Here is a 25,900-nt window from a genome sequence, read left to right as displayed (position 1 = left end):
TGTTCAGATACAGCTGCATTTAACTGGCGACTCCTCCGCCTCCTCCACGTCGGCTCCAAAGAGTGTGAGGAGCTGCGGGTGAACCCTGGAAAATAAACAGGGCTGTCACTACATTTAAACATTACAAGGATTTATCTGAAATATGCACACATCCCTCCCTTTTTCTTAGAAGCTCACACTGTTCTGTTTATTCTTCTGACACTCTTTCTGCAGCTTTAAGAAGATGAATTAGGAATTTTCTTATCAAGTGCTGCTTATATAATGTTTGTAGTGCCTTAAAACAACACAGCCTGCGCTTACACAGGTCATGTGAAGTTCAGCCTGTGAAAGTATTCAGTGGCTATCACGACTACTGTTTTGCAAATAAATAGGGATTTGACTTGTTCACTGATAAAATGGAAAGTTCTGACTTGGGCAACTTTTATGTTCGTTTTATGGTGCTTTTGCCCATAAAATCTGCATATCTGTGCATCCGTAGGTTTTTGAATATGATATTATAATATGTGCAACCTAAAAAACAATGACACTCAAAGTTTTTTTAATTTACTATGGTTAAGAGTCTCCTCTTATCTATTGTGACATCACTGCAATGCACAACCTCTAATAATGGAGTTCTGCTGTAAATTTGTCTCGATGACTGACTCGAGTGTCTCACCTGATCAGGAGTTCAGATGTGACCTCCAAGAGATCTCCGTCAATGTTCCAGGGGTATGTTCCTTCAGAGGAGATGATAGGCATTGTTTTTGAATCGCTCTCCTCGTTCTCCTCCAAGATGTCTTCAGCCCAGCTTCCCTGAGAGCGTGGCCGCAGCCTCACAGCCTTTACAGTGTGTGTCTCGATAAAAGAGAAACCAAACTGCAGAAGGATACAGAAGCGTTATAGAAGTCGTCGAGATATATATATATATATATATATATATATATATATATATATATATATATATATATATATATATATATATCAGAACTCTTATGTGTTTTGTAATGTGCAGCTGTTTGCACTGTTTATTTGAATCTGACTTATTTGAGGCTGTAGTTTAATGTAGGTCCACAAGGAGGCAGTGATGAACAACTGATCCTCATCAGCCTGCTTCAGTCCTGTGTGTGTGTGAACTGGAGTGAACTTGGATACAGAACCAGGCCAGGACTGGGCTTTCAACACATCATATTGTATATCCTTTTATTAAGATAACCGGGTATGTCTGTCAAATTCTTGCTTAGAAGTCATAATACCTCACTGCAGAGATCTTATGTAAGTACCATTTACTTTTTTTTTAAACTATGTATATTAGTATTCTGAGTAATAATGGCTCTGACCCAGCAGTCATTGTTCATCAACTGCATGATTTATTTGATTTATGTGTCTTTGTGATGAGTTCACACAAATTGATTTGACAGTAAATGTCACAAAAACATGACCAGGTCACTTTCACCCGTTTAAAATAAGGAAATTAAATTCTGTATAAAAGTTGAGCCTGTACTTAGAACCAGTGTTTATTTATTTAAATGACATTGAAACAAAATCTCCCCTAAATTCGGATTATTGTAATGCATAAAGATGTTTTACATTTCAGTCATTTTTTTAAAACCCATTATTATCAACGAGTTTCATCAGATTCTCATTACTGTCCTACAGTACTTTTTACTGCATTCCATTCTTTTTATTTAAATCAGCATAAATCATAAATTAAAAGCCAGCACTACCATAATGTAATACAAATACCAAACACTAAAACATTTATATTTGCAATATATGTTATGCGTATGAGATTCAACATGAGATGTTATTGCACATAATTAAGCACATTTCTCGACATTTCCCAAATTCTCAACACTGTAATCTATCTTAAAGCAAGAGTAAACGGTTTTTACATTTAAGTTTTTTCCTTTTTTGAGATTGATTCCCATTATTTAGTTCTCATGTAATATATTTGCATTTTATTTCAGTGTAACTCAATCTAAAAAGATGAACGAACACCATGATATATACGTAAATAATTTACCTTTGAAATAGTACTATACTGTATATATATATTTCCCATTACAGTAATGTTTTTTTTTTTAGTCTTAATGGGTTAGAAATAGCCCATTTTCTTGTAGTTTCGTGTAATTTCTTACATCTTTCTTTGATGTTGAGGCCAAATATGACCCAGACCTTTTTTTTCTTTGTGAGATTCAACCACTGTTAAAATGCACTGGACTTTCTACATTACTTTCCTCATGTAAATGAAGTGAACACACACAAGCTCTTTTAAAATGGACAATAAAGGCCTAATAGTACAACAGAGACCCTGAAATTGACACAGTTTTGCACAATGACAGGAGAGTGAAGTAGCAGTAGGTCGACGCCGCAACATACACAGATTATTTATAGAATGTGGGTTAACAAACATCTCTAGATTGGATTGCTTAAGAAAAAAGAAGAGACCGGCTCTGAAATGGGCTAATCTGTATTAGCCTGAAAAGTGTTTTGTGGGAAGCTGACAATCAGCGACTAATTTGACTTGACAGTATGCTAATTCTGCTTAAGCTGTGGAGGTTGTTAACTCTATTTGCGTGGGCTGGATTTCCTGTGTATCAGGCTGATGTGAGTTAAGAAAGTTCTCTGGCTTCGCACAGGTGACCTCACCTGGTTGTTTGTGCTGCTGTATCTCTTCAAGTGCTTGATGAATTCTGACCTGGATGTGTTGTCAACAATGATCAGCGCCATACTGCCATTGTTCAGCCTGCGGTAGACAGAAAATTTGTTAATGCAAACTATTACTTGTGCGCCTGTCGTGTATGGAGATAACACTGAGTCTGCGGCAATGCACATCATGATGAGAAAGCCAATTCAGCATTATAATAAGCCCATACACTTTTCATATGGTTAAGAGCTAATGAGAATTGTATAAACCAGTTTCTATTTTGTTTAACCACTGGTCTATAAATATATATGGAGCACACTTGGACTGTCCCATATCTACACATCAGTGGACAATGTAAATGGGAGCTTCAAGGTAGAAATAGGTCCAGACAGAATTAGATTATCCACTAAATTCAAACCATTTGAAAACTGCCATCCTCAATATTTAACAACTGAGGGTGAGTCAATGATGACCGAAATCTAATTTTTGGATGAACTATCCCTTTAATTCAAAATATATTCTCAGAAAGAAAATCTGTAGTCTGAAAGTATTTTATGAGCTATGCAATGCAACCAAACTAAATCGGTCCCACCATGTTCAATCAAATTGTCTAAATTGCAAGCACCTGAAAGCTTTGTTAATGTTAAAGGCACCCAAAAACGTTGTCGTTAATTACATCTAGTGAATGTATCGTGTTTAAAGGACCTTTAGATATAGAGCAGAAACAAACAAATGATTTCTTGCAATGAGAACCCTGTGACCCCCACTAAAGATGGTGCTTACAAGAAGCTGAGCTTAACTTGTGTCGCTCTCTAAATACAGGAAGGAGAGGGGGTTGTTGAGGCCCGTGGACAGATGCTCAGTCCTTAAGTCTAACCAGCCACTCCCTTTAATCAGAGTAATTATGTGCTGATTAGTCCAGTTAGGTGGCTTTGACCTTAGGAGTCTGATCCAACCACTGATTCCAATCTTCAGGATTATGTTGGCCTAGTCTACCCGTCTTCACACATGAAACGCCCACGGCATGGGCCAGAAAACAAGTCTGAAGACTCAGTTGGCCTTGCATGTTGCTGACACACTGACCTGGTCTCAAGGTTTTACAGTCCACACAGACATCACCTACTGAGCCCATCTTACTTGTTTTTTTTTGGGCACATAGTCTGAAGGATTGAGGGCAGTGCTTAGTTTGTACATTATGAGGTCTCAGAACAAGATTTGGTGACAGATTTGGATGTGTTAAACAGAATCGCCACTGCGAGCGCCATGACAAGCACTAACATCACTCCTACTGTATTAATGAAATAGTTCACCCAAAAATGAAAATTCTGTCATTAATTACTCACCCTCACGTCGTTCCAAACCCGTAAGACTTTCGTATGTCTTCGGAACACAAATGAAGATCTTTTTGATGAAATCTGAGAGCATTCTGTCCCTCCATTGACAGTCTACTCAACTACCATTTTGATGCTTCAAAAAGTTCATAAAGAGACCGTAAAACTAATCCATATGAATAGAGCGGTTTAGTCCACATTTTCTGAAGAGACTTGATCGCTTTATATGATGAACACACTGAATTTATGCTTTTATTCAACATTGATCAGCGCACATAAACAGAAGCTCAACTGAACAAACCTCATTGGTTCTTACAGAAGCTCAAACATGCTGTGTAACACGAGAATGAACCTCATTGGTTCTCGCCTGTCAAGCGCACATGCTTGAGCTTTCGTTTACGACAACTGATGTGTGTGTTGATGAATGTTTATATGTGAATAAAAGGCTAAATTCAATCTGTTCATCATATAAAGCGATTGAGTCTTTTCAGAAAACTTGGATAAACCGGTAATTCATATGGATTAGTTTCATGGTCTCTTAATGAACTTTTTGAAGCGTCAAAGTGGTAGTTGAGTAGACTGTCAATGAAGGGACAGAAAGCTCTCAGATTTCATTAAAAAGATTCTCATTTGTGTTCTGAAGATGAACAAAAGTCATTCGGGTTTGGAACGACATCAGGGTGAGTAATACATTTTGGGTGAACTATCCCTTTAACATAAACAAAGATTTCAGGTGCTTGCAATGTAGACAATTTGATTGAACATGGTGGGACCGATTTAGTTTGGTTGCATTGCGACGGTCGTTTATAGTTTAGATTGAGTAGAACAGGTGCGTTGATAAAGCACCACGAGTGCTGGTGAGTTTCTTTATGACGTTTATTATGGCAAATGGAAATCAGATCCTTTTGCTTACAAGGAAGATTTTAAAAACACAAGTGAGACGGATTATTTACGGTTTGTGTTCGTGCATGCAAATGTGCCATAATAAGACTGGTGACTGCATCATGACTTATTGTTTTCCTTTTTTAAGAGATATAGCAAGTTATTGATGAAACATATTTGCAGGTTAAAGCATTTCTTTCAAAGGTGTACAGTAGAAGAAGATGTAGATGGATCTAAGGCACCAGATTTAGCTTGTTCTAGTCAACACAAAATGAAAGTTGATGCTATTTACTATCATAATGCATATTGCTGATCTTATTGTGCATGTTCGTTCTATGTTATAAAAAAAAAAGGTCTGTCTGTAATTCTTCATAAAAAATTATTCATTTTTGAAATCAGATCAACTTACGCTGTACACTGCCATTCAAAAGGTTAAGGTCAGTAAGCAGTCACTCCTACTAGCCACCTTGGTGGGTTGAAATCTATATATAATATATACATTTTTGTCAAAGGTGTTGTTAAAAATATTGCTTTTTCAATACATATATCTGAAGCGCTTCCAATACTCATTTAGCGCAGAATAGATACACGATACCAGCTGCGGTTTCTCACTCTCTCATCTCTCTGACAGTAAGTTGACACACAAACCCGCCTCCCCACACTCACTTCTTTCATTTGCTCTGGATGAATATTTGTTGGTGTTACAGGGCTTAAATTTCGGTCTGAGATTGCCCGTATTGCGCATAATTTGACTCAATTGTTTACACCCAAAGTGCGTACATAAAGCCGCCTCTCGGTACTAAATTTAGTTCTTTTTCACTGCTTATTGCGCTTAAACAGTCAAATACACACAGAATAATGTCAAAATGCCAGTCTTGTTGGGTATTCACGTAAACACAGTCGGTTATGTTTAAATTAACGTAATTAACAGTTGAGAAACAAAACACAGTTTAATGACAGCAGCCTTACTGTATATACCTGCAACCAAATTATGAGATAATATAAGAATATCAATATAGCAGTTTTTCTCAATGGTATCGATGCCAAAATTGTGGCCAGTGAAAATGCTGAGTGGCAAGTAACTTGGAAAACTACTAGCCACAGTTGCTGGTGAGCAAAAAAGTTAATGTCAAGCCCTGTGTTTTTAAAATAAATGAATACTTTAATTCCGCAAGGTTGCATTAAATTTATCAAAAGTGACAAACACTTGTCAATTTTTACAATCAAATTTCTATTTTAATTAAATGCAGTTATTTTCAACTTCCTATTAATAAAATAATCCAGTTGTATCACAATAATAAAATCTGCATATTAGAATGATTTCTAAAGGATTATGTGACACTGACTGGAGTAATGATGCTGAAAATTCATATAGATTTCATTTTAAAATGAATTAAAATAGAGTTTAAAATAAATTATTCCAAAAAAATGGAATAATATTTCACAATATTACTGTTTTTACTGTGTTTTTAATTAAATAAATGCAGCCTTGGTGAGCATAAGATACTTTTTTTTCAAAAACAAAATCTTACTGACCCCAAACTTTTGAACGGTAGTGTATAAAATCAAGCCTTGCCAATATGTATCATGTTGTATCATTATGAAAGTAAAATGTGTTGACTTAAAATGTAAAGCATCTTGGAAGGATGTTGTCAGTTTGCTAATGAGCAGATTGAGGTAGTGTGGAAGAGGTTCAGACCTGGTGTTTGGAGCCAGGCCCCTGGGGGCCATTGAACACAGGCAGGGAATAGCCATGATGCTGATATTCAGGTACAGGCCGTGTCTGGTCTGCCAGGAGTCACCCTCACCTATTAAAACAGAGAGAGTGTTTCCATGTGCAAATAGTATACTCACACTGTTGGTGCACTTGAATGTTTTTAATGTGAAGGCAGATCATAAAATAGCAGTGTGCATGAAAGAGCTGGTCCTTGAGCAGCGGCCTGGATGATTTTTCTAAATGGTCAGGTATGATGGCGTTACTTTTTTTACTTTTACATTACATTATATTATATGATATGCCTATTATGTTTAATGATGATTCCTTTTGGACTATTATGCCTATTATTTTTTATATATTATATACCAATAATTTTTAATGACACTTTTTGTCTACTACAATACAATACATTACAATGCAATACAATACCATAGGTAACACTTTATAATTAGGTTCCATTTGTTAATTTTAGTTAACTACATTAACATGACCTAACAATGAAAAATATTTCTAAAGCATTTATTCATCTTGGTTAATGTCCTTTTCAACATTTAATAATACATTATTAAAACCAAAAGTTTTATCTGTTTATATTATGTGATGGAACTAAGCTTTAAACAATATACACTAGTAAATAATATTAACAAAGAAGTATAAATACTGTTACAAATGTATTGCTCATTGTTAGGTTATTTTAGAAATTATTGTAAAGTGTTACCGTAATATATTATATTATATTATATGTCTATTTTTTTTTTTTTTCAGTACACTGCATTGTCATCCAGACCGCTGCTGAACTGATATGTATGAGTATTGAAACATGTAACTTTTCTCAGCGCTGATGGAGATGGACCATATGAACCAATCAAAGTCATTTGTGATACCAGGAATTTAAAAAAAAATAATAATCTTTTTCAGATTTGTAGTGTATAGATGCTTGTTTTCGCCAAGCATAACTGCGACTTTTTAGCTCACAATTCTGACTTTTTTTCTCCCAATTGTGAATTTACATCTCGCAATTCTGACTTTTCTCAGAATTATGAGATATAAACTTACAATTGCGAGAAATAAAGTCAGAATGGCAAGATATAAACTCGCAATTCTGACTTTTTGCAATTCTGACTTTTTCTCGCAATTGCGTTATAAAGTCAGAATTGTGAGATATAAACTCGCAATTGTGAGATAAGTCGCAATTACCATTTTTATTTTTTATTTAGTAGTGGAAAAAAGCTTCCATTGTATTGTGTTTGAATGTCCAGTCTCCAATAAAGCAAAAAAAAAAGAAAGAAAACTAGGCCTATTTGAATGCAGCCCAATGGAGAATTCAGCTTTTAATTCGGCCGGTAAACACCCCCTTGAGGAACTACCCCTTTGTTTCTCATAGGAAACACTTATTAGCCGAGAGCTGATTTGCTGCCCAATGAAGCAGATATACACAGGCTATATCAGTGCAATATCTTCAATTTAGCTGTACTCACAAATGGCTTCTCCATCTCTGTTTCGCTCAGCTCTGTATAAAAGAAAGAGATGTTTTTTTAGTGCACAACCATCAACAGCATTTGAGTAATAATGGAGTTGTATGGACTCCTCCCAGTGTGGGGCAGCCTGCCTTATTAGCATTAGCTGGGTGACCTTCAGCATTTCCAGCATTTTGATTTCCTTCCAATGGCCAATTAAGCAGGGGGTGGTTTATTTAAAATAACATTCAAATAATTACGCTGAAATTTGGATGGGGATGAGGGTGGAGAAAACCTTAAAAATGTGCTTTAACACACTTTGTCTGATCCTCGGCTCCTCTGCTGGTTATAAAGGACAGTTCGCAGTCTTCAGGTCTTCACAGGCACCATCGGTCAGTTGGGGAGGGACACGAGGGAAGAGAACAGACACGTTAGATGGAGTGTTATGATAAGGATTTCTAAAAGACAGTGCCCATGTGTGCTGTGCCAGGCTGGTCTGACACTAATCCCAGATTTGATAGAGCACCAGCCAGTTCCTTGGAGCCCACCAGATGAGAGACAGCTACAGCTGACAACTCAACTGAGAAAGAGAGACTGCTTACTTGAGGTTTGCCAGTGTTTTAATGAGAGCGAACTCGCGACGCTGGCTGGGTGGCATCCAGCGGTGTCTCTCTGCCAGCGCGAGGGTCCGCCCACCGAAACCAAACATGGCAGAGAAACCGAACCTCACCAGACGACCCATACAGCTAAAGCTGCACACGTCCACAGGCTGATGATGACCTAGAACAGCAACGTAACAATGTCAGTATGTAGAGGAACTAGGTACACCATAGAAAGAGTTCAAAACCAATAGGAACAGAAGACACTACAGCCACTCAAGGGGTGGTAAGACCCATTACACATGTAGATTAGAGCTCTTTTAAAAAGACCAAACTCAAAAGCAGTATGGCATGCATCCTTCATTAAGAAAGTGATCCCAAAAAGCACTGCGACAAGGACTGCGTCCGAAAGCTTAGGGCAGTTGACGATGACTTTGCAGACTTAACAATACAACAAAATAGAGAGAGCTTTGGTGAAAAATAAGTGAATATTTAATAGTAATTTCTCACTAGAAAGAAATAAAAAGTGGTAAACATACATTTAGGCCCAAACTGACCACCAACAGCATCTTTCAGACACCATCTTTATTTTTTAGCTCAACTGTCACGGATTGAATGCACATGATTGTGGGATATCAAAGGCAGTGAAAATCAATCAGATGAAGGTATCTTAGGAGACAGGATGTGAAGATAACTATTGGATTTGGAAGTGCCTTCCTACCTTGGAATGCGTCCTTCGACACAGCCAAAATTGAGGAAAAAAAAGATATGATGGTTGAAAAGAGAGAGTCGGTTTTAATTATAAATATATTGTATTCGGTACCAAAAATTGTGGGGGGAAAAACAGTTCAATCTAATTTAAAATGGTTGATTTTATCCAATGTTTGACTATTTTACCCCAATATATGCTCTATTGAAACTGTCAATCGAATGCCCCGTGCAGTTCATGTTAGGAGCGCAAAATTGAAGTTGCTTATAAATGAAATGGGTCATTTAAGAAGTCTTAGAAGGTAGCTGCCTATGTAGGTAGTGTTTATTTTGTAACAGAGCCATAGAGAGCATGATAATAACAGATGCAAACAGTTATGTAGCCTAACTATGTTTATTAGTGATATATATTGTATGTGAAATTGTATGTGTTTGGGTGTGTGTGTGTATGTAGTAAATTATATATAATTATATTATATAATATATATAGATTTCTTTTTTAACAACACACTTTTATTAATTGAATCTGTCTTTGCTGAATAAAAGAATACATTTCTTTCAAAAAATAAATTGTACTGACCAAACTTTTAAACGGCAGTATATAATCAATATGTATTTGCATATATGTGCATATTTAAGTAGATGTAAATGTAAATGTGCATCATATAATCACCAAATGTAATTCTAGTCCATTAGAAACAATAGAGTCATCTATCAAGTGTCATTGTGACATCTCATGAGTTAATTCATTGCATTTGTCGGAGTGAGCAGGAATGACTGGATCTGGTGGCCCATTGGTTGAGTCCAGTCCCTGTAGCCCGGCACATTCCTGACCTCCTTCTGTCTCCCCATGCATACACTCTCCCTGCTCATGAATTATTCATTGGATCCTTCCAAATCCCGCCAGTTGGCCTTATTCACATGCGTAAATATTGCTTAATTAGAAATGAACAAGCCCTATATTGGCCTTCCTAAATAGGCATTACGCTCTCATTCGTGTCAGGTGTCTTATGTGCCGTTGATGTTTCTCTTTTGCCTTGCAGCAACAAAAGCCAGACACTTTGTGGAGTAAAGAAAGAAAATGTGTTGTTTTAAATTCAGTTCGCTTAACAGGAATGTCTTCTAAGGAAAAGCTGTCTTTTGCTGAGCGAGTGCCTACACTTAGCTCAGCGGTTCGTACAGAGAGCCACAATGTTTTGATGGAGCAATTAATCACAACGGTACGAGGATGTTTCTCAACGTTCCTGCTGAGATAGCGAGTGTACCGCGGTGCACAGAAAAGGTGCCAATCTCAGCGAACAAAAGAAATTCAACACTCGTTCTTAAAACTCACACCTCCCTTTAGTCAAAAGCTATGAGTTACACCGCCATATGGCTCAATTCTGAGGACTTAACGATGAGACGCATTCTCTCACACGTGGAGGTCAGATCGGGTTAATCATCCGAGTCTGCAGCCAAGCGAGAAAAGAACTGGGCCGGAGAGTTTTAGGCACTCACCAGTTCTGAGGGTTTGTCATCCGATATTGTCGCACAATCCAGATTTGTTATTTTAAAGGGAGAGTTCACCCAAAAATTTTGATTCTGTTGTCACTCATGTTGTTCTAAACCTGTATGACTAACTTTCTTCGGTGAAACACAAAAGAGGAAACTTTTAAGAATGTTAAAACTGTTTTTGTCCATACAATGAAAGTCAATGGGGACCAAACAACATTGGACTCCATTAATTAATTTTGATTGCATGGAAAAAAACACTGAGCCATTCTTCAATAATATTTGAGTTCCACAGAAGAAACAGTCAAATATAGCTTTGAAATTTCAGTATTTTCTTCAGACAGAGCTATCATAAGACTTAAGAATATGGTGCATGAGTCAGATGGACAAATTTTATGGTGCTTTTTGTGCTGTTTGTGTACATTTTGAAGCCTGATTGTCAATGTATGGAAAATAACTATGAGAAAATTCACAAAAAAAAATTTCTTTTTGTCTTCTACAGAAGTAAATAACACAGTATAGCATTCTGGAATGACTTGAGTGTTTTCTTTCTTTTTTTTACTTTCCCTTTAAATTTCAGTCTGTTATTCACGCAAAGCTATCATATTTAATACTTCAGAAGTATTAGAATAGAGTGCACCAGTTATATGGACTAATTATATGATGCATTTTCATGGTCATTCTATGGAAAAGAACACTTTTGGGGAAAGTTACTTTGAAAAGTATAATGCATTACGATTTTTGCGTTACTCCCTTAAATAATTGCTTTACTTAGTTACTTTTTAAGAAAAGTAATGCATTATGTTACTTTTGAATTACGTTTTCTCACCTGGGCTGGGATTGTTTTTTTTTTTTGTTTTTTTTTGTTGTTTTTTTATTACAAATACCTTTTTTGGGGGGCAAATGTAAAGGCCCTTTCACACCAAAATTGAAATAATAAAGCTGAAGGAAATGCAAATTCACGAGTGTACATAAGAGGGTGCAGCTCAAACAAACTTTTCAGCTGTGCTGCCATTCTGTATTGCAGAAGAATAGAATGCAGGAGAAGAAAGTTCAACACTTACTTCACCAATAAAAACAAAAAATCTAAAGTAATTTTTGCTTATGGTTTAACTGAATCATTGAAGGTCAGCAGCAAGTACATTGGTCCATAAAGTGAGATTAAATGCATAAAAATATTTCATTTTTGGAGGTTTGTGCAATATTCTGATTCAGAATTTCACTGATTTTATTCATTCTGAGGAATACTGAATCTTTTTTTTGTGCAAGTGAGATTAGTAAAGGTATGCTCACATTTAGTCAACTACAAAAACCATCATGTTTACACACAACGCCTCTGCACTTCATCACGATTTTTCTCAACATAGGGACTGGAGAGCTCTCAGTCAATAAATGAGAAAACAAAGTAACTTGCGTTACTTATATAAAAAAGCTACTTACTAGTTACTTGAAAAAAGTAATCTGATTACATAACTCGAGTTACTTGTAATGCGTTACCCCCAACACTGGAAAATAACTGAAGATTCAAAGTATGTTATAAAAGTCCCATTTGGTCTTATACAGAAGTAAAAAAATATGCAGTATTCTGGAATGAGGCTGAGTGATGACAGAATTTGTATTTTTAGGTGGAACTATAAAATTAAATTGTTTGCTTTTTCTTCACACAAAGCTATAGTATGACTTCATACTTAGAATATAGTGCATGAGCCATTTGGACTACTTTTATGGTGCGTTTTATGCTGTTTTTTGTATATATACATATTTTAACCCTGATTGTCAATGGAAAATAACTATATGAAGATTCCCTAAAATGAATCCCTAAAAATACTTTTTTTGTCTTCTCCAGAATTAAACAAAAGCGTACAGCATTCTGGAATGACATGAGGGTGAGTAAATAATGACATGATTTTCAATGTCCATGTAATTCTTGAGTGAACTATTGCTTTAACCCAACCAGGAACTATCTATGAAGCCTGTGAATGGAAAACAAAATATCACCAAATTAAACATTTTCAGTAATCCACATAGAACAATAATAAAGTAACAACAAAGAACCTAATTAAATTGAACTCAACTTAATTCGGTAATTCTATTGTGCGGTTCTGATTGTGTTCATCCCAATTGTAATTCAGCTATAAAGCGCCATTTTTGCCAGTATGTGTTCTTTCTCTTTTTTTGGAGGACGTGAGCTTAGCTTGTGCGTGTAATCCCCTGACACAAGCCAAATCCGCTTGTCTGTTAAGCTAAGCCCAGGAGAGCTTGCACAGTCGACACAATGGCCCAGACATATTGGTGCTAACTTCAAAAACGCTTCACAGACAGACAGACAGATAGGAACATGCAATCCTAAAGCCAAAGCGAACACTGCCAGCCAGAAGTAACACTTCCAACGACGGCCCACAGCCACGTCAAAGAAGCTCGGCGTACGTGGCGGGACCGTACGGGTGATTGACGACAGACGTATCTCCACCTCTCCCGGGACTGTCTCTCGTTCCATGGGACCTGTTAACCATGATCTCCAAAGCTGGAGAGGCAGAGCCCGCGTGGGGGTTTTGCCGTCTCTCGGCCCCCGTAACAACAGCCTGTGCACTCTAATTAAACAACAGATTACAGAGAACCACCACACGCTCCGCCATTGGGATGCACGAAAAAGAGAGAGAGACTTCCAAAGGGTGAAAAAATGAAACCATTGCCGCTGCACACATAACTCAGTGGAATTGAAAAGTAAATACGAATCCCATTTACATGTTATTATCATGTATATTTGTGCTCCATAACCGTGGTTCCTCAAGGCCTTACAGTTAGCGTACAGGCAGCTGTAAGGCTAAAGAATCACTAGAAGCTCATGCGTGAAGGAGAGAAAGAAACTGAGATAAATACCCATGATGATGTGCAAGGTCGCAGTCACAGCGCGTCTTATTCCATGCACAGAGCACGCCACCACGTCAGTAGAACCTATGAAAGGAGAATTACACACATTTTAATACTCTTTGAGCAATGGTTAGCGATCAAGCTCCAAAAAACACACTAAAATAACCAAAAACATTGTCTTAATGATATTAAAAATGTGATATAATATGCGCTATATTCCAAGTACTCAAGCCAGATAACAATATCATAAATGTTGGCCTGTTTGTCACACAAAGTTATTGCATGGCTTCAGAAGACTTAGAATCAAGAACATGAGACAAACTTCATAGCGCAAGGAGTTGTGGGCAATATTAGGGCCCATTGACAAGAAATGGTTATATTTCCCAACAAAATCTAAATAAACTATTTTTATATTATAAACAAATATTATCTTATATACAGCAGTGGTAAAAAGTGATGCCCGAAGAAAATTGACACTTTCTCTTCACCCTTTATTCAAATATTATACAAAAAAAATTGTTGAAGATTTTGTAAACACATTGCGTAATTGTTGCTTGCACAATGAAACATGGCAAATTGTGCAGACAGAGTTTTTTGGCTAGGCTATCATACAAAGAAATTATGAGCACATGCAAAAACAAGAGAGAACCATTGAAATATTAATAACTGATTATGTCAGTGTATGCTTTTTCCTGTCAGCTTTTTGTTTTTCTATGCCTTTTTTGCATAGTAAAATAAAACCTATAGTTGTAGTTTGCCATTTTGCCAAATAACTTTGTCAAATAAATACCTTAACCAAGTTTAGTCTTTTGTTCTTCTCTCATATTTAAAATATATAAAACATTTTCCTTATATTTTGATGGTGTAATCGAACTTGTATGATCATTAAAAACAACTATCTCCTCCGGACATCACTTTTGGCCACTAAAATTAATAAAATCATATTATACTGAATGAGGTATTTCTGCATAATTGTCATTCAAATATTTTCAAAATCGTCTTAATGTTTCTAAAAATGCAACATAAAATTCACTATATTGTCTTCTGAATCCATGCGATAACTTTGTTTGATTATCAGTGAACAATGACAGCAATTTTGGTCTATTTGTCACACAAAGTTATGGCTTCAGATGACTTGGATTTTTAGAAACATTAAGACAATATAAAGAATATTTTCATGAAAATTATTTAAAAAAAAAAATCATGAGCTTGAGTCATGGTTAGAAATACACTTGCATTAAGATTTATCAATACCCTATTTTTCAATAGACACAGTATACAGATTTGGATTTGCATTTTGGGTGAATTGTTCCTTTAAATGGACTCGTGCATTTCATAAACAAGCAGCCTTTCTATTTGGATCAATTCTATTCTCTGCACAGGTGATTTTGTGATAAAGCTTTTTCTCGTTAGACACACGCTGATGCTGATGCTATGAGACCATCTGAATGCTGTGGCATATGGTCCCATGATGTTTGCTATAGTGTGTATCTCTGCACAGACACTGTTTACTCTCAGTGAGTGATGAGATTCCATTAAGAGTGGCTACAGAAACGTGAAAAAATGTAGCTTTGCTTTATTATAGTAGACTCTCTCCCCTGCATATCAATGTTCTCAAGCACCTGCTACAGAGGACAGAACGGGAACTTTTCCATTCAATTTCTATTCGACCAATCACGGCTCACTTTAAGTCCTCAATCTATGCACTTCATATGTTCCAATTATGCACAATTTTTCTTTCTTTAGCATGTTAGAACAGTGGTTCCCAACAGGGGGGTCGCGGCCCACAAGGGGGCCTCAGCGAGCTCTGTGGGGGGTCGCGTCGTATTTTGAATAGTTTTGAGCAATGAGCATTAAATAAAAGTCCTTAACTTTTTTCTGTTCAAAATTTACAAAATGTTTATAATGAGCGAGTTCATCATGAATCCATTTTCCAATCCGTGTTTTTGTCTTATCCTAAACCACTATGGTACACCTATAATAAGTGTTTACATTGGGACTATTTCACACTGGTTCGGATCGCTGCCGCTGCGGAGTAGCCTAGTACCTGCGTGACCCGTCATAGACGTACACAGAGAGAAGTAGTTCCGGCTACAATGTTCTTCCGAAAGACGCATTATTCTGTTAATAAACGCATGTTTATTATCACTCGTTATAGTGCCAAAAGCGTCAAAAATAAAGCCTCACAAATAACATGCAAGTATTGAGGTCCCAGACAGCAGTCATTTAGTAATAGCCTATATATATTTTTTTTTTTATTTTTTTTACCTACACCTACCTGAATATTTTTGTTATTGCATTTCAAATAGGGCCACTTTATAGGCTACTCCTAGGCTTACGTTTTTAAATTACAAAGGGCCTACTGATGTTTTTGTTATTGTATTTTCAATATTATAGGCTATTATTTGTTCATAAACATATCTGGTTGTAGTAAACATACCGTTTGCTTGAAAACAACATATTCTGTCATCCTTGCTGCAAGTTTACAAGAGCGATAATATCATTAAATGTGAACTTGTGAAGGGGGGCCCTAAAATATTTTCTTGGGAAAAAGGGGGTCTCAGACAAAAAAAGGTTGGGAACCACTGTGTTAGAACATATATTTCTGTGTTCTGTGTCAGTATGCTACTGTTATGACATACTGCAAAGTAACTTCATAGCACATGGAGTTGTGGCAACTATTAGGGTGAATCTTACAAAAACTGTCAAGAAATGTCCCCCAAAAAATCAAAAGGAAAAACACATTATATTATATTATATTATATTATATTATATTATATTATATTATATTATATTATATTATATTATATTATATTATATTATATTATAACACAAAGTTATCAAGTGGCTTCAGAAGACTTGGAATATAGTCCATTTTTTTAGTCATGAAAAGTAAAACTGCATTTCTCGTTTTGTGTTCCACAGACAGCATATGGATTTGGAACAACTTGACGGTGAGTCAAATTTTTTAGTGAACTGTTCATTTAAAAGGATAGTTCACGCAAAATTGAAAATTCTGTCATCATTTACTTATCCTCGAGTTGTTCCAAACCTGTATGAATTTATTTCTTCTGCTGAACGCAAATATTTTGAAGAATATGGGTAACCAAACAGTTGATGGACCCCATTGAAAAATACTATAGAAGTCAATAGGGTCCATCAACTGTTTGGTTACCCATATTCTTCAAAACATCTTCTTTCATGTTCAGCAGAAGAAGAAAAAATCCTACAGGTTTGGAACAGCTTGAGTGTGTGAGTTGTGATTCAGCATTGATTTAAAAACAGCAGCAGCTTCGTCCATCTAATGAGTGAGGTAAAGTTAATCATTAAAGGATGAGGACTTTGTTAAAGGGCATTAATTTAAGTTAATATCACCTTGTGCCAATTAAGGTGGTTTACATTGCTGGCAGCTTGCGAAGGGAGAACAGGTGTGTGTATTTGTACTGATTACTACCAGAGACAAACAGCAGAGAGTGGCTTGTCCTTGTCGGGTGAGTAGGCATTTCCTTTCATGCAGTTATCTGGCTAGTGTGTTTGCTCAGATCAACAGGGTATGAAAGCAAATGTCTGTAAATGAGAACAGGACGGAGGTGTTGGATGAAATCGTTCCCTCCCTTTCTGATGATGAGACGGCCAGGCCTACAGTGCTGGACCAACACTCACACTCCAAGTGAATTTGGCTGCAAGTAAATGTGCCTCTTCCCACCTACCAGGTCACTCCCTCACACACACATCCATGATGCTTCCTGGCCTCTCTGGGAGTTTCCATATGTTGTGATGATTTCAACACAAAAGCCAGGCTCTGAGCCTCAGCTCAGTAAAGGTAACAGCGTCTGACGGACTGAGTTCCAAAAACCAGAGAGCTGCCTTACAATACTGTAGCTAGTAGGGATAGCCATTTTAATCCTTTGTTTTCTTGAGTATATACTTTATTAATCAGATTATTATTTAAATGTATGTATGTTTTATTGTACTGCATTTACTTGGTAAATGGTAATTTTTTTTTTTTTTTTGGTGCTTGGCTCTTACTCAAATAAAATTAAAGACAGCACACGGCTAATAAAATCGCAAAACAAATACAATAATAATTTAATAAAATTTAAATAGAATTTTAAATATATTTGAATACAATTTCTGGAACATTTCTCTCACTCTGATCATCTTTTTTCCAGTTCATCGCAGTGCATTATGGGTTTGTCTTCTCAGCAAAGTATTTATGTGATGATGCTTTAGAATTTGGCCAAAATATCTTACAGTATCTGTCCTTTTGAAACAGCCTTCTCATCAGGAGTGTGCATTTGATGCCTTAAAATACTGTCTACGTAGGCAGCTCGCTAGGTTTTGGAACAGAGCCGACTCACTCCCTGTCATAAACGGCAAGCTGTGGCTTTGCTGTGATATAGCAAAGTGAGTCCTACAGGGATACGTTCTGGTGCAAGGCTTGTGAGAAACCGTAATATAAGGAGTGTTTGGTCTACCGCCAATTAAAAGAAATATAATGAATGCGGTTACTTAGTCTCAGTGAGTGTGATATTAAAATCTCATTATCTGAATGCTAAAATTACCATTTATTGCGCAGATCTGGTAAAGCCCACTTGAGGCTCGCCGAGGTGTTGTCGTTCAACGTTGTATGTACGTCAGACAATGGCTTTTTTTGGGGGGTGTTTGACATTGATCGTTTTGTTTTTTTGTTGTTCGGTGGTGTCGGCAGTGCCGCTGCCGTGCGGTAACACTATATTTCAAGCGTGCATCTGTCTCTCCCGCAAGGCTCAGAGCAACAGCCTGTGCCAACATCATCGGGAGTTCCATATATTGCCCATCTCCATTCCAGAACCTGGTGACGAATGGTGCCAGCGCCCAGATATTAGAGTAGGGGGGCGAATAGGAAGGAAGGGGGCTTTGAAAGAGCGAGAGAAAAAAAAATTGTCCTTGGAAGTGCGAGCACTTCTGCAGAACAATTAACTTAATTAAGCAGACAGCATGAATATTCATAAGGCAGTTAATGTCTCCCTCATCCAGGCAGATGAATGTGATGCAATGACTCGCTAGTCAAGCATGTCTAAGAGTCTCGTGGAAACTGCACCAACATTTTGGTTCTTTGCCTGGAATATCAAAGAAATTAACAGTCCCCCTGAAACCCTTAAAAGCAGGCAAATTAATTAGAAGCCTGCAATTTATATGCCATACGTACCGATGAGTATATACTATGGTGCATAGAGAAAGCCTTTAATTGGGCAGGGCTCTCATTTCTCAATGTTTATCCTGCATCATGTAAATAAGGTATTTGAAACACTCTTTGTAATTACTTTTTATCTTCTGAAAAACTTGAATGTTTGTTCTACTTGCCTGTACTATGAATATTGACAGAAAGGAGCATAAAAAAATGACAAATTAAAGCGTTAAAGAAACTAGTCTGTTTTCCAGCTAAGATAATTAGATGTCAATGTAGCTGCTATGCGAGGGCATTTCATGTATATTTTATTGGTAATTACTTGCAGTAAATCACTGCAGTTGGTGCAGTACATGGGTGTTTTTGCATAGCTGTAACAAAGAGAGTGATTCGACTCCATTTCCTCCGTCCCTAAGGATTGACCTGGGTCTGATGTCACACCAAATGACACATCCAAACCTGTGCAGGGAAACGACAAAGGCGGGGGTCGTTTTTTCCCCTTCGCATTTGTGACAGGAAACTGTTTACAAATTCTCCCGTGGGATTCGGTACTAATGAAGAGAAACCATGACCCCGGTACGGTCAGTTTGCAGCGGGTGCGGAGTTGGAGGGCTTCCATTGCTCCTAACAACAGCACTCCATTTTGCTGCGCCTGAAATGACAAGTGAAGGTCAATCTCTTGGACGGAAAAGTAGGGGCCGCTATCGTACCAATCTATTCTGCTCTCCCCTCCTCTTCCCACCCCGGTTTGGCAGCTCTTTGGGGTTGGTTTGTGCCACAGTCCCGCAAAAAAGAGAGGTAAATATCTGAGCTTAGTCAGTCCTGGACAATACGCAGGGCTCAGGGCCGCTGATCCAAGGCCAGTGGAGCCCGTTTCAAAGGCAAATCGAGGATGCTCCATTTCAGACACTCTTGAAGGCAATTAACTCAGTGTGCGAGTTGGCCATTCAGAGGCCTGACTGTGATTAAATCAATTTGATAATGATACACTCGCTTGCTGCTGTTATGAGCTGCCTGTTTGTTTTCGCTAGAGGAGTTTCAAAACACAATCAAACTAAATCATTCTGACAGCACAGAAACTAGAGACCGAAATTACTACAGGGTTTGATTTTCAATTGGCAGCACGCCTTTGATTGTTTTATTGCAGGAATGAAGCATAAAAAGTTGCATGGTTTACCCACAAGACTATTATTATACATTTACTACTAGTCACATTTTGACAAGTTTTATTTCAGTTTCTTCTCTTACCTCATGGAATCAAAACGGTATTGTGGCGTGTGTATGCTTTCAGAGTAATAATACAAAATGTGTAATTAAAGTAAGTAAATAAATAAATAAATATACTATATATATATATATTACTTTAATTACACATTTTATATTATATATATATATATATATATATATATATATATATATATATATATATATACAGTAAGACCAGAAATAATAATGAATAGTATTTATTTATTATTTCAATTGCAGATTATATTATATTTTTATTATTATTATTATTATATATTAATTAGATTAACATATATCCATCTTTTTCTGGATGATGTCATCACAAATATAACTCTTCAGCCCCTCCCTTCAAACCACCTGGCTCCATTCTAGTATGTAACACCCACTTTCCACAAATAATACATTCATTTCCATATATATATAATATAGCTTGGAAGCAATTTCACTTGCATAATCTGATGTACTTCTCTGTGAAACAAGATACACAACAAGAATAACCATTGGTAATATAGTTTATTGTTTTGTGGAAAGTGGGTGTTGCATACTAGAATGGACCCAGGTGGTTTGAGGGGAGGGGTTAAAGAGTTATATTTGTAACATCGTCCTGAATAAGCCGGAATTATGTTGATATAAGTTAACAATAATGTGCATGGGATGAATTGTGCACAGTAAGACCAGAAACATGTATAATAGTAAACTGGGTCAAGTAAATTGGGTCAATTTTGAATTCATGTTGACTCAGCGAGGACTGAACGCTCATTCGTGTTCACTCTCCTGAGAGGAGCTGGACATTTTGGGCTGGACTGGGGACAGCTGCAGGAGAAAGAGATACACCACCCCTGATCCTCACCTGCTGGTATTATGCCGAGAGGAAGTGCTGCTTGGACAGGCGTGAAGATGGAATCTGTGTCCCTCCCAGCGTCCATCTGGGCTCGGAGAAGCAACCCGTGGGCCACCTCAGCCACAGAGCCATCTCCCCCAACACATACCACACTAGAGAGAAAGCAAACGGATGAGCGGTGAGTCATGTGACCCAAAGTCATGGCCAAGGGCTGGCTAACACACATGTAACGATTAGGCTGTTGTTCACTGGATAAATGTAAATCCATATGAAAGAGTATTTGATTAAATATACAGATTACACATGGCATAAAATGGCATGGTTATTCCTTAAATATGATTAAAAATTCCTACTAAGTCTTTATTAGAGGAATCCATTTCAATTAATGGAGATCATAATTCCCATTACGTCGTATTGAACAATAGATTAAACCATGGAAGTGTCGAGAGGGAGGCATGTATTCTAATTGGGAAATGTCCTTTTTTTTTTTCAAGAATAGCGGAAAATCTGTCAGATCGCAGCAGCAAAATAAATCATTAAAAATGGCTGAGCCCACTAATCTGCTTTAAGCACATTACTAATAAATGAACACAGCCTAGTAAAGCTGATTACATTTAATTCAGAAATGCCCTTTAGCAATACTGTACAATCTCACAAATAGATTTGTTTAGCAGACACGGCCAGCACTAATAGGCAAGTAGTCATGCCACTCACAAAATGAGTTCTGTGACCTTGCAGTCGCAGGTGTTTGGGATAAATCTGCCTGCAATGTTTTGATCCGCCATATATGTTAAGCCTCGAAGGACGCTGCGAATCCAAATCAGGAGAGTAAATATTAAGCGTTACATCAAAGCTCACCTATTCACCTATGGGTTATTTTATGAAGGAGTGGGTGGGACTAACCACGTTTTAACATTTTATGCTTTTCACAGGTGTCAGAGACTGTGCCTTATCTTCATCTGTAGAGGTTAAAGCTTCAACTGAGAGGCCTCACCAAACACACAGTGTGCCGAGACAATGCAGAGCTTTATGGGAATGACGGATGGGGTCGAGATGAACAAGCCCCATTCCACATTAACCAGGGTTCAGTGCTGAAGTTAACATGTTGCGTGTAGGGCAGTCAACTGATTAAAAATGCTAAGCAGATTAATAACATGATATGCAGATTAATTAAATAAAAATGAATGGCATATCAATATTTAAAGGAAGCCCTCAAATGAAGATAATTCAAATACATAATTGCATAAAAAAACTTTAGATGGTATATATATATCTCATTGAACATAAGCTCATGTTTACTCATGTCCACTTTTATCTGTTCAAGGCAGACTTTGCATTGAGTCTGACATTTCTTTTAATTAGTTGACTATGTACAGATATGTCTTGGCATTTAGTTTTGTCACATGCTAGTTACTTTTGCTAGTTAACAAGTTACTTAGTTGTTTAGACTTGCATTTTTGACTTTGAAAAAACTGAAAGTGAAAAATTCGGTTACACTTTATTTTAAGGTGTCATTGTTACAGTGTAATTATACAATTAAGCACTGAGTAATATTAAGCAACTACATGTACTTACTATAGAGTAGGTTTAAGATTTGGTTGAGGGTTATGCTTGGCCATGCATGTAATTATGCATAATTTACTGTTATTACTATGGTAAGTACATGTAACATATGTAACAAGGACACTGTAAAATAAAGTGTTACCAAAAATTCTTATGCAATTCTTTATGCTATGTACTGACAGGCCAGAGGGCATGATTAATTAAATTTGAAATAAATGCATTATTATTATTTTTTATCTTTTTGCATTTAGACAATAGCTCTAAATTTAAGCTGACAGTAATTCTGGAGTCTGGGTTGTTGTGCTTCTACTAAGTTTCCCAGTCGCAACTTCAACTTGAGGAGGCGTTCCACTTAAAGTTCCTTCTGGGAACTAGCAATTATCCACTTCTGAGGACAAATGGAACGCACCATAAATAACTATTGTTGGAGTTATTGTATTACAAGCATGATGTGTATCAAAGTTTTAGAGGTTGTTATGGTTATCAGAGATGTCCAGAGCCCACAAATGCTCAATTTATGGTTAAAATAAACTTTTTGTCAAAAATGTGACATTAGGGTGTGTGAGATATTATTGGTTCAGATAACATATTTCAAGTTTTTGTTGATTAAACCAATCTCCTTCATTGTATTAACTTTTTTTTTTTTTTTTTTTTTTTAATGAACTTAAATTAAGGTAACCAGGTTATCAGATAAGCAAACCATGTTAGAGGAAAAGTAGCATTTCCTACGTAAAAATTCCTGCAATCCAAGAATAGCTCTTCAATTCTGAAGGATGGAGAGTCTCTGTGAGCTGACGGTGAGAAAAAGTAACGCACTACTTCCATAAATGTAATGTTCCCCAATGTGTCACGTCAGTCTCATTGTGTGGCACTTATCTCACTTCCCATCTATCAGGAGTCAATGTGGTGGCAGTAAAAATTGCACAAATAAGGTCTTTCCATTCAGGGTGCTGATAATTAACATAAATGTGTGAGGGGAATAATTGCATCCATCGCTGATGTGCCATCACTTTAATGTCTATTGTGTGTGGCAAACTTCATGTGAGACGTAACTGAAATAGCACCGTTCCATTTAAACTGGGAAGCATCAGTTGATGAAGTAATTAATGAGTGATGATCTATTAATGAAAAAACGTGTGATTAGTATTACCTTTGCCGAATTAATTCTTCAGAAGTTAATTAATCGAGTTCAGAGGAATGAGGACAGGGGACTGAGTTTAGAGTGCTATAACACGTTTCCTCGACAGGAAAAAAGAAGAATGTGGAATTATGCAAGTCTCTTTTCTTTTGCTTTCGCTGAGGTTTTAAAGATGGTGCTTTTTTAACATTTTCTAATAAAACACCCTATGTTGTTCGGCATTGCTAGCATTATTATCACCACATTATAAAATACATTTACATTTCAGTGTGTGTTTTTTATTTTTATACGTTTTCGTCCATACAATGACTTTTGTACCATCTTTTTTTTGGTCCATACATTAACAACTTTTTTTCTGTTCTACAGGAGAAAGTCATAATGGTTTGGAGCAACGTGACAGTGAGTAAATGACAATTTTCATTTTTAATTGTGAAGACCAGTTTGCATGACTCTATTGTGCGATTGAAACATACCCCATGAGGCTGTAACAATAGTAAATTCCCTACTTGAAGATTATCCTGTTTAGCAAACAACAGAAAGAGTGATCTTTTTTTTCTCTGCCGGGTTAAGTAGCTTAGATATCCTCAGTGATTTGTCATGCCGACAGAAAATTTAATTTCAACAAAATCATCAGAGCATCATTTCTATAATCCTCGAAAAAGAATAAGCTTTGTGAAATTGGAATACACAGACAGACCATGACTGATGCCGAAATTCCACACAGATATTATCCTCAGCGATAAGTCTTGAGTCTTACTGCTGCGCTGTACAAGAGCAAGACAGATCTATTATCTATAATGAAATCTATTACCATAAGTGCAAAGATTTGATGTATGATGCCACAGGGTCTTTCATACCAGTGTTGAGGAGTAACTAAAGCAATAATGCTACTAAGTGATGTAAGCAATTACACACTTCACCTTTAAATGCCTTTTTAGTAGTATTGCAGAGTTTTATAGTGTATATTTGATAATATTACATTATAATATTGATGTCAACACTCTTTGATAACCTCATTGTTCTGTGATTAAATATTGCTTTTTTTAGAACAATTATATAATCTGATTAATCTAAATTATACACTACCATTCAGAAGTCTGGGGTCAGTAATAAATTCATACTTTTATTCAATAAGGATGCATTCAATTAATCAAAAGTGACTGTAAAGACATTTATAATGTTAAAGATTAGAGTAATGATGCTGAAAATTCTGCTTTGTCGTCACAGAAATAAATTACATTTTAAAATATATTAAATTTGAAAACAGTTATTTTAGGTTGTAACAATATTTCACAATATTACTTTTTTTATAATTAAATAAGTGCAGCTTTAGTAAGGATAAGGGATTTCTCTCAAAGACAGTTAAAATGTCGTACCGACCCCAAAATGTAAAATTAAAAAATCCTATAAATATCCATGTGGTAATACTTTGACAAGGTGCGTTCACACCATGTCGCAACTATTCTGAGCTGTGATAAGCCTTCACATGCTTGCAGAACTTGGAATTCCAACGTGTAAACTTGTAATTTTCTGAGAGCTATACAACTTGTACCACATGGCCGATGTATCACCTGACCACTACAGATTTTGGGGGTGTTCTCACTTGTAGTTCGGTTCTCTTTGTTCTTTTGGCCCGCACCAAAAAACGTAAATTATACATTTAGTCCTGCTTCGCTTAGCATGCTGTGCAAAATGCGCTCACTGTATGTGTGTGTATATGATGGAACTGAGAACTCGTGAAGAGCTTATAAAATGTGTAAAGTAGTCAAAACAGCAGTGGGAATCACTCCATCACACTCCATCACACACACAAAAAAAGATCTGCTGCGAGGAGACACGGTTCTGATGCCTGTACCGAACTGTGATGGGCAACATAGCGACTATGGCGAGAAAAAAACAGACCATTCTGTCCGTTTTAGGGTCACATCTTGTGACATCAGGGCCTGTTTTAAGTTTGTTTACATGTTTTGGTCCATGTTGCGTTCATATTTCAGTCGAACCGCACCAGAGTTTGTTTGAAAGAATCTTTTCAGGGGTCGCGGTCCACTTGTTTGGTGCCCACCAGGGTTCAGATGGCAGCGTTCACACTTAATCAAATTAACCGCACTAACAGAGCAATCGCACCAGAGTTTGTTTTAATCGAACCAAACCTGCCAAGTGTGAACAGGTGTGTTCAAGCGGCGCTGTGCAGACCGATCAGTGTATGACATCAAAACGCAAGAGCCATTCCAGCTCTGTATTGTTCCATTGCTCCATGTTTT

The 25,900-nt window shown here is 36.8% G+C and overlaps 1 protein-coding gene across 1 annotated transcript in view; it reads right to left on the bottom strand.

Moving 5' to 3' along the window:
• Positions 1-3: 3 nt before the first annotated feature.
• The window catches only part of cerkl (CERK like autophagy regulator), a gene marked incomplete at both ends in the record, with an annotated part of 59,369 nt that continues 33,472 nt past the window's right edge, over positions 4-25,900 (bottom strand). The window contains 9 exons of the mRNA XM_081368668.1: positions 4-85; positions 656-855; positions 2,629-2,725; positions 6,539-6,647; positions 8,035-8,066; positions 8,332-8,388; positions 8,616-8,793; positions 13,692-13,766; positions 20,948-21,090. Coding sequence (XP_081224794.1) covers positions 4-85; positions 656-855; positions 2,629-2,725; positions 6,539-6,647; positions 8,035-8,066; positions 8,332-8,388; positions 8,616-8,793; positions 13,692-13,766; positions 20,948-21,090 — 973 coding nt within the window. The remainder of the gene's footprint in view (positions 86-655; positions 856-2,628; positions 2,726-6,538; positions 6,648-8,034; positions 8,067-8,331; positions 8,389-8,615; positions 8,794-13,691; positions 13,767-20,947; positions 21,091-25,900) is intronic.

The sequence above is a fragment of the Scardinius erythrophthalmus genome, assembly GCF_964197995.2.
Source record: "Scardinius erythrophthalmus genome assembly, chromosome: 6".
Taxonomy (NCBI): domain Eukaryota; kingdom Metazoa; phylum Chordata; class Actinopteri; order Cypriniformes; family Leuciscidae; genus Scardinius; species Scardinius erythrophthalmus.
Note: the sequence above shows the minus strand (reverse complement) of the source record. Positions and strands in the feature narration are given on the sequence as shown.